Raw genomic sequence first — 10536 nt, forward strand, 5'->3', positions numbered from 1 at the left:
AACATTGAATTAAATTAAGTTTCATTACTTTTTTTTTTTTTTGTGTTCACACTGATGTTAAAATGACATTTTCTGATTTGTGAAATTACTTTTTATGTAATGCTAAAACACTGCTGGTCACTTTCAGAAGTTGTAGTGATTCTTTCTTTTCCAAGAAAGAATGTGAAACAAATTGGTTACATAATTTTAATTTTTAAATATTCTAAAATAACATTTGGAATTGATTTTACACACTTGAAGCAATATCGTATCGCATATCGAATATCGCATTTTTTAACAAGGTATCGCATTTTTCTTCAATATCGCACAGCCCTAGTCCCTTTTTTAGAGTTTGTGACATAGCTGTATATGCAAATTGAATATAAACAAAAATTATTTGGCTTCCATAGCAAAAAAAGAATATGCATTCACCATATTCCTTGAATACTTCACTTTGCATATTTCCCATGCTTCTTATACTTTGCATACACCAAGTTTTGATTACCAAAAAATGATTCAAATTTCATGTCCTTTCTGTTTTGCACACATAAATATTTTTAAATGAGTTCTATTTATGTTCTTTATTACCATAGATTCAGCTGGTTTTCATTTTCCTTGTTTTATTAAATATTTAATATCAAATATTGATGCAATGTGCAATGTGTGTAATGAATAATTGTGTTTATGCTAGTCTTGCAGATAATACTGTAGGTTGTGCATGAGGGGGATGTTGAATACACACATATAGTACACCAACATAAAGTCTGATTCACTTTGAAGCTACAACCAGTCACTTAAGGCCCCATTATTCTTTAAGCAAAGAACATAATTTTAAACAAAATCAGGCCTAAACAAAGGGCCTTTACACATGCTAGGATCATCTGATTGACATGTAAACACTTGCTAAGTGAGAATTTATCAAAGATTTTACGCCATGAACCTCATACACCAACACAAACCTGGGCAGCTTGAAATTGTGTTGACATTCAATCAGAGTGCAACATGATGGTTTTGAGAAAGCGTTTTAACAAATTTGTGAACAGGATGAATCAGATGTTCTATGAACTGTGCAATTTGATGCTGAGACCATGTGTTAGAATAGATGAAAATGTTACGTGTGTGTTTTCACCTGGCAGTAGCCGATTTTGGGGTTGCGATGAGCGTAGGCAGTCAAGACGCGGCGAAGAGCCGAGATTCCTGTGTCGCTCTGGAATGCTGGGTGTTCTGGGAGTGAGCGATGCAGATCTCTCTCAATCTCATCACACGCAAGCGAGCTGCTGCCCATACACTCCTCCAACAGCCGTCCATAGTATCCGGGGTGAGAGGTCATGTCATGTACTGCACCTATAACACAAGCAAACATGTATGTACAAAACTGTGGCACATATACACCCACACACAACCAGAACAACACACACCTGAGAAGAGCATCCACAGTTCTCCTCTGAGGGTCTCTGGAACTCCTCGTACAATGAGATCCCGTGTTTTTTTGGTGCAAAACATTCCAGTTCCACGGCCATATTCAGCAAAATGGATCTGCCATGACTGCTCCTTCATTCTCTCCTTCAGCTGTCAATCACAATGTTAAAATAACCGTTTTCTATTTGAATATATTTTCAAAATGTAATTTATTCCTGTGAAGGCAGAGCTGAAGTTTCAGCAGCCATTACTCTAGTCTTCACACAATATACTTTTTTCAGGATACTTTGATGTATAGAAAAAACAGAATTTATTTGAAATGCCAATCCTATGTAACATCACAAATGCATTTACTCTCACTTCTACTCTCAATTTAATGTGTCCTTGCTGAATGAATATTTTAATCTTATTGACAACCAACCAACCTTTAAACGGTAGTGTATACCACATGTTTTGATTACATTAATAATCTTTACTAAACTAACATTGCACCAATATTGCAATAAGCTTATTTGTACCATTTTGGGGTCAAGGTTTTCTGCATCATGCGGATGAAAGACGTTCATAAGAGCTTCAGTGCTGACGGCTTGACTTTGCCCCACCATAACACCCTCCTCATCCTCAGAGAGAAAAACACACACATACAATCTAGTGTCCCCTCTGGCATTTTTACAGTTACCACAAAATCATACCATGAAATGCAGGATATTTTTAAATGATATGAAATATATTATCATGACAAGTGTTTGCATACTTAAAACACATCATTTCTAAGAGTGGATGCTGAAGTGTAGAGGAATTACCGGATTACTGATGTAGTGCTGGGGGCTTCCTGCTGTCCCACACTTTCTGCGAATGGTGGCAGCAAGTCGCTCAAAATCTCGAACCTCAGAAAAACGCAAAGCTCTCTTGCCACGAAGACACACAGTCAGGGCACGACTACCGCGATCTGGCAGCTCCACACTAAACACCTACAGGAATACATTAATGCCAAAACCACACATAAATCGGCATTAGTGAAATACAAACACAGTGATAACAAAACAGCAGAAACTTATGAACTCTCCAAAACTCTAAAAGTCTAAAGGCAGAACTGTGAGAATATGCCCATGGCCGAAAGGGGTGAAAAAAAAATACTCTGATCTTTAGTCTGGATTGATTGCTTAGGTTCTGCAGGTAAAATATATTTCAAAATGTATTTTTACCCTCTGTTAATGGAAATCACTTTGGTGTTGAAAGTATAATTCACACAAGATTATTCAACATCAACATAAAACAGTAGTTCAACTTTAACTTAAAAACAGGGGCCAGTTGCATAAACATAGGCACTATGTTAAGACTGTGTCTTAAGAAATAGTTTGACTAACTAGCAGTTACCACTCTATCATTTTGTTACTAGCAGACCAATCTATCTTTTTGCTATGGACTTTAAGAAGTCATGATCAGTCTTTAAGAAAACAAATTAGATGACTAACTACTTTAAAAAAGGCTTTTAAAACAATAAATCAAAAGTATACCTTTATTGCCTTATTATTACGAAGTGTACTAAAGTGTATTGAGAAACATAGTCATGAAAGTGTACTTTTTTTTAAAGGGGTGGTTCACCATTTTTTTTTCTCGGCTTGATTGTGTTTATGGGGTGCAGTCTAACATGTGTTAATGCTACACACTCAGCAAAATATCGTCTAATTATCGTTATCGATAAAATCCCAGAAAATATCAAGATATAATTTTTGGTCACTATCGCACACCCCTAGCCCAGACTATCCAATTCAGTGAAATATTTAGTCCATAACACATTTATATGTTGATAAACATCCACGGAATGTAGTATCATTTCATATTAGCCGACGGAGCGCTTAAATCCTCGGCGCATTCAGAAGTATAGCTTGTTTTCGCATGTAAACAAAACCGAATCATTGAAGTCAAAATGGCCGCTGCCTCTGCCCTTTTGATTGACACCTTATTTGAACCAATAGCTGCATCTATGAGGTGTTTACAGGCAGCATCCAATTTGCAACATCCAAAATAAACGTTTTTGTTTACATAATATATGTATGTGTACTGTGTGTATATTTATTATGTATATATAAAAACACACACATGCATGTATATATTTCAGAGAAATATGTTTTTATATATTACATGTATATACATGTATTACATGTATTTAATATAAATACTGTATATACATGTATATACATGTATTTAATATAAATAAAGACATGTAAATACATGTAAATATTTTCAGAATATATACTGTATGTGTGTGTATTTATATATACATAATAAATATACACAGAACACAAGCAAGCATTATGCAAACAAAAACGTTTATTTTGGATGCGATTAATCGCGATTAATCGTTTGACAGCACTAATATTAAAATAGGAAACCAATATTAGAAATTGCAATAATTTTTCACAATATTACTGTTTTTTTTTCTGTATTTTTGATATATACTGTATGTGTGTGTATTTATATATACATAATAAATATACACAGAACACAAGCATATATTATGCAAACAAAAACTTTTATTTTGGATGCGATTAATCGCGATTAATCGTTTGACAGCACTAATATTAAAATAGGAAACCAATATTAGAAATTGCAATAATTTTTCACAATATTACTGTTTTTTTTCTGTATTTTTGAACAAATAAATGCGGCCTTGATGAGCAAAAGAGACTCATAAAAAATAAAAAAAAGACATTAAAAATCTTACTGATCCCAAACTTTTGAAAGGCAGTGTAGGTGTTTTCAAATAGGGGTCCAGGGACCACCCAGGGGGCCACAAGTATAAAAATATATGTGTGGCCTTGGTTCCAAACAATTATAAAACCCCTTTGCTAATAAACGCATTGTTCAGACATCATAACCATCATAAAATAGCCAGCTTGTGGTATTATGTGTAAACAGGCGATCATGTTTCTAACCCTCATTTCCCAGCATATAGGAGTAGAAACACAGGAAGTTGGTGCTGAGGTAGATCCAGCCCTGGTTTGGCACTCGTCCTCTCCAGTAGCTGCAAGAGAAATACGTCACAAGCTTCTCTCTCTGAGGCAAACCGAACAGACGTTCAAAGCGCAGCACAGCCTCCCGGAAGCGTTCGGGATCCTCCTCGTCAGCGGCTGATGTGCCCTCCTCTGCTATCAGACCCTACACAAACACAACATACCACCACTGAAGTCAACAATGCAAGACTGGGACTTACATCTAAAATACCACAAAACACAAAAACAAGAAAAAACAACATTCTAAAGTGTTTTGGAGACAAATATCCCTCCCACCCTTATCTTTCCCTGGACAAAACTAGTGATGTCTTCGCCAGAATCAAACACAGAGAGAGTTCTGATGATGTTCTGCTGCAGCCAGTCCCAGTGCTGTGAGATCTCCTCTAAAGATGCTCCTGCACAAACACACACACACACATTATATAAGGATCTAAATGAAGAGAGTCTGAGCCTTCACATACACATTAACACTGTGTGCAGCATCGCTCTCACCACAGGCAATGCTCCAGTACACCTGAGAGTCGGGCGTCTGGTGTAAAATGCGAAACGGGGCGACTTTGGCGGTGGAGTCAAGAACTGTGTCCAAAGTTCCGACGCTGATGAGATTAACCCCTTAGGTATCGAAATTTGGTACCGAACGACGAGACGGTTTTCGATACTCGATGGTATCGAGGCAATTCGGTCGGTGCCTAAAAAGTATCGAACTCGATACCCAGCCCTAGTTATTTTATTTATTAAGTCAAGTCCCATTTATACAATACAGATTGTTTCAAAGCAGCTTTACATTAATAGCAGAGAAATAACAGTGTTAATATTGTAAAATTCCTCCAACAAATTCAATTTCAGCTGTAAAGCAGCTCTAGAAGATAATAGTGTCATTATTCATCTCAATTTAGTCCAGTGCTGTTTCAATTCAGTTCAATAACACTGTCGATGTTGCAAAACTAGTGTCATTATCCAGCTCAGTTCAGTTTATTAAAGGGGTCATATGATGCTTTTTTAAAGGTCATTATTTTGTGTATTTGGTGTAACAGAATATGTTGACATGCTTTAATGTTCAAAAAACACATTATTTTTCAAATACTGTACATTATTGTAGGTCCTCTATGCCCCGCCTCTCTCAAACGCTTCGTTTTCTACAAAGTCCCGCCTTCCGACAAGCGCAGTCTGCTCTGATTGGCCAACTGACCCAGTGCATTGTGATTGGCCAAACACCACAAGCACGCGTCGGAAATGCAACGCCCCTTACCATAATCGCGAGCGTCAGCTTTCAAAATAAATGTAAAGACAGAGCAATGTCTTTACTCTGGGGAACAGAGTCGCGTGACAGACACCTGAATGAAAGCTAAAAATAAATTAAACAATTATTAGAAGCAATTTTAGTAACTTGCAAATATTTTTTACAGTGGAATTACTGATATTATACTGAGTTAGGTAACACTTTATTTTAAGGTGTCCTTGTTATACATGTTCCATGTACCTACTATTGTAATAACAATAAATTAGGCATAATTAAATGCAAGTAACCCTAATCCTAACCCTAACAATATAGTAAGTACATGTAGTTAATTAATATTACTCAGTACTTAAATGTATAATTACACTGGAACAAGGACACCTTAAAATAAAGTGTAACCCTAGTTCTCATGCAAATGTACATCATTATAATTATATTTCTCAAAACATTTCATGTTCAAATAGTAAAAATGTATGCATCTTTAAAAGATAGAGTTTAAATTGGCTTAAAATGACATCAAACTTGCAGTTATCATGTTGCCCTTTACTGACAAGATATCCCCAAGTCGCATCACCAATCAATACGGCCTTCTTTCAGAGAGACATTGGAGAGAAAGCATCTGCCGGTAAACACCAGTAAACACCAGTAAACACGCTGATCCACCTCAAACCTAAACAATCCGACGTCACAGCGTGACGCAACAACTCCTGTCAAAGAGAAGGAGCAGCAGACCTACATGAATAGTCTCCGCATTAAACACGTTTAGGCTTCGGCTTCTAAATATATCATATCTGGAGGAATGTTGCATTTTTAAGTAGCCTACCTTTATGCACACGGCCAGTTTACCGCAGTGGTGACGTCAGCACTCAAAAGAGCACATCATCAGTCCACTGACAGTCAAACTTACAAAAACATCCAATCTGAATCTGCAAGACTGCATTAACCCTTGACCTGTTGCAAAAGCACTTGGGGTTAAAACTAAAAATCAATAGTTTGGGAAATCAACTGAAGTGTTTTTTAAGGTGTAACACCGAAAAAGAGATGACAGTTGGAAGCATCAGAGGCTTTTCCATGCCTAGCGCTTGAACACGGATATCCGCGCGCTCACGGTAACGTTACCTGTCAATCCGCCGCTGTCCTCTCCGTATCCGCGTCTGCGCTGCAGCACGAAGTAATCGTTGGATTTCTCCGTCACCCATAATTTCAGTGCGTTTTTGAGAAGCACCTCTTCGGGTTTGAGCCACATGCTGGAATCTGTTTTCAGAGACGCGCGTCCTCTCGCATGACACTCGTATCATCTCAAGCGCATACACCCATAGATTGAGTGTTGTTTGCTCTTGCGCCGCTTTTCCCACGTCGACAGAAACTGAGCCAAGACAGCAACCCCGGCGCCGCTGGGATTGTAGTCTTCCACATCTGCCCCGCTGAGCAGAGGAAAGTGCTGCCCTGAAAACTATTCACTACACTTCCCATAATCCCCGCGCCACCTCATGACTTTGTTTCAAATTATTTAAAGGGACAGCAACATATGTTTATTACGACGCGTTGTCAACGATACCGCCCACAGCGGTTTTACCTGGAGCTCGTCAGGTTTTCCTCCATGCCAAAGCCTTCAGACGTCGCTAAGGAATAGGGATGAGAATCTTAAAAAAAAAGAGTCCGGTTCTACTCATTAACGGTTCTTTAAGTACTTTTGAAGAAATAGCAAAAGTCCAATGATGTTTACATTTTAAAAGTGTTAATAGTTCAATAATAGGTTCTTAATATATATTTTTAAAACTCTAAAGAAACAAAACATTGTTACATTTTATGAAACGCCATTGATTACAATCCAGCTTGTGTATCTTCAACAAACTGTTTCATCAGTTACACAAATTTAAGTCTTTTCTTTTCTCGCTTTGCCTAGTGGAACAGTGATGTCAGCAGCCATCCTTCACTGCCAGAAAAGGAAGACCCGATACAGCTACACCAGCATCAGGTCAGATCCACTCTATTTGCAGGGTCAACGCAAGGAAAGCAGCTGGTCCAGATGGAGTCACTGGATAGATCTTGAAAGCCTGTGCAGACCAGTTGGCAGAGGTATTTACCACCTTTTTCAACCTCTAGCTATTACAGTCTGCTGTCCCCACCTGCCTCAAGTCAGCGACGATCATCCCAGTTCCAAAGAAAACCACAGTAAACTGCCTGAATGACTATCGTCCAGTTGCTCTAACCCCTATCATCACCAAATGCTTTGAGAGACTCATACTCTCTCACATCAAAACTGTCATCCCTGCCGACCTCGACCAAAACCAGTTTGCTTACCGAGCAAACAGATCGACAGAAGATGCAGTCATCAAAACTCTCCACACTGCACTTACACACGTGGATTACGGAAACACTTATGTAAGAATGCTGTTTGTGGATTTCAGTTCAGTTTTTAATACAGTCATCCCCCACAAACTCGTTCAAAATCTGAGCAATTTGGGCCTAGGCAGTTCATTGTGCACATGGATACTGGACTTCCTGCGCAACAGACCTCAGAATGTCAGGATGGGGGGCCACACATCATCAATTTGCACATAATATACCTGTACATACAACTGTCTATTGTTATATACCTGTACATACAATTGTCGATTTGTATATTTTTATTCCTTATTTACTTGTTCTATTTTTTATTTATTTTTATTTTTTATTATCTGTTTTTTTGTTTTTTTTTGTTCTGTCACTGTCATTCTGTTACACTGTGGAAGCTTCTGTCACGAAAACAAATTCTTCGTATGTGTAAACATACCTGGCAATAAAGCTCATTCTGATTCTGATTCTAATTCTGATCATCAACTCTCATCCTGAACACTGGCACACCACAGGGGTGTGTCCTCAGCCCCCTCCTCTTCTCGCACACACGACTTCTCCCCCATCCATTCCACCAACACCATTGTCAAATTTGCTGATGACACCATCATGGTGGGACTGATTACAGACAATAATGAAAGCATCTGACAAAATGGTGTTCCCTCAATAATCTGGACTTAAACATATCCAAAACCAAGGAACTTATAATTGACTTCAGAAGATCAAGGCGTACTGAGCACTCTGCAGTCTGCATACAGGGTAAGAAGGTTGAGAAGGTAGAGAGCTTTAAGTTCCTTGGTGTGCACATCTCAGCCGAACTCACCTGGTCCACACACATCTCCCATCAGGTGGGGAAGGCACAGCAAAGACTGTACTTCTTCAGGAAACTGAAACAGGCGCACCTCCCTCATCGCCTGCTGACCAATTTCTATCGGTCAGCAATAGAGAGCCTTCTGACCTACTGCATCACAGTGTGGTTCAGCAGCTGCACAGAAGAGAATAAAAAAGACCTGCAGCGGATGGTGAAGGTGTCAGAGCGCATCATTGGCACAACACTACCTCCCTTCAAAGACATTTACACTGGCCGTTTACACATCCGAAGCACACGGACAGAAAGCGGCTGTCACAGGCATGTGAGTACTAAACTAAGTTCTCATTCACACACAAGTTTACGCTAAAAACACACGAGTTACAAAAACAGCCGGTTATGTCTGTGAAGGTAAACAGCTGGGAAATAAATCACAGCCAAAGACAGAACAGTTAGCACAGTTAGCTCAAACTTTCGCCATGGCATTAGAACTGGTACACCGTTGTTGCTTGCGAAATCACAATGATGGCGCCCTGGGTGGAAACTTACAGATTAAGGGGCGGTAATATTATAATGAGATCCCTTTGCAGCGTCACCAAGGGAGCGAAATCAGACGCTCTCTTTTTTCAGATGCTTGCAGAAAAAGGCTTCCCAAAACAAAGTTACTGAGTTAATCTTTTTCACGTTTCCTTGGTTGGTAGATGCACCGGGGACCTGATTATAGCACTTAAAACCTGGAAAAGTCAGTTTCCTGATATACGTCACCTTTAAATTAGAACATCTTTTTATTTTTTTTTTATTTCAATATTTCATAAGTACTTCTATTATTTTTTGATATGGTAAATAATTTAAAAGTATAATCACACACACAGGCAACTTCATAAAAGATTTTATTTACAGTGTTAATGTCCGTAATGTCCGTATGAAAGAGTAAAGAAATATTTTCATCCCTTATTTAAATATTACAATCAAGAGAACTAATTCCTTTAGAACCACCCCTATTATGTCTAGGCCTATGCAATGAGTAATATACATTTGCACACATACATAAGTGTGTGTAAGGCACAATATTTCTGAAATTTTAAATTTCCATCAAAACTGGAACAATATAATTTATTAAGTCACAAAAACAGGGGAAAAGTATAGTATGCATTAAGTCCACTGATTTACAGCAGGTGGAGCACTCTGTCTCTATCTGTGTGTCTCCACAACTGCTCATCCTGATGCTTATGGAAGGCTGGGAGTCTCAAAACATGAACACAACCACAGTGGGAATCAAACCCTGAATCAGAAATCATAATACCCCGAATTAGCCACAGATAATTAAAACATGACCTCTGATTGACCCAGAAATCATTGTGATCACCCACAGAGACAAACAGTCACAGAGAGAGAGAGAGAGTGAGAGAGAGAGAGAGAGAGAGAGAATTTATAGGCACTTAGTCAGAAACTAATCAGAAAAGGGCTCAGCAGTGCTTTGATATAAGTCCTCAAATCAAAACCCCTCATTCATCTGTGAGTGCATTTTATCAGTGTTTGTTTGTGCTGCTCAGGTCCTAACTTCACTCTGGCTATGAACGTCACCCTCGAAGGCAAGATTGTCATAGTGATGCGACACATCCAACTGCTCCTCTTGCACACCTGCAAACCAATCAGACCAAACAAAGACCAAAATCACTCCATTCAGATCAACAGACTTTGGTTCCAGAAGTATATTTTCACATCATTACAAACCTCAT

General features: G+C 38.5%; 1 protein-coding gene across 1 annotated transcript in view; it reads right to left on the reverse strand.

The window, feature by feature from the left end:
• The window catches only part of LOC107747824 (TBC1 domain family member 8B-like), a 15861-nt gene extending 8963 nt beyond the window's left edge, over window positions 1-6898 (reverse strand). The window contains exons 1-9 of the mRNA XM_016562431.1: window positions 6772-6898; window positions 4908-5027; window positions 4692-4810; window positions 4338-4560; window positions 2687-2691; window positions 2202-2369; window positions 1917-2018; window positions 1398-1548; window positions 1109-1323 (exon numbers count right to left, since the gene is read on the reverse strand). Of these exons, the coding sequence (XP_016417917.1) occupies window positions 1109-1323; window positions 1398-1548; window positions 1917-2018; window positions 2202-2369; window positions 2687-2691; window positions 4338-4560; window positions 4692-4810; window positions 4908-5027; window positions 6772-6898 (1230 nt within the window). The remainder of the gene's footprint in view (window positions 1-1108; window positions 1324-1397; window positions 1549-1916; window positions 2019-2201; window positions 2370-2686; window positions 2692-4337; window positions 4561-4691; window positions 4811-4907; window positions 5028-6771) is intronic.
• Window positions 6899-10536: the final 3638 nt, after the last annotated feature.

The sequence above is a fragment of the Sinocyclocheilus rhinocerous genome, unplaced genomic scaffold (genome assembly GCF_001515625.1).
Source record: "Sinocyclocheilus rhinocerous isolate Xijiao unplaced genomic scaffold, SAMN03320098_v1.1 scaffold1492, whole genome shotgun sequence".
Classification (NCBI taxonomy): Eukaryota; Metazoa; Chordata; class Actinopteri; order Cypriniformes; family Cyprinidae; genus Sinocyclocheilus; species Sinocyclocheilus rhinocerous.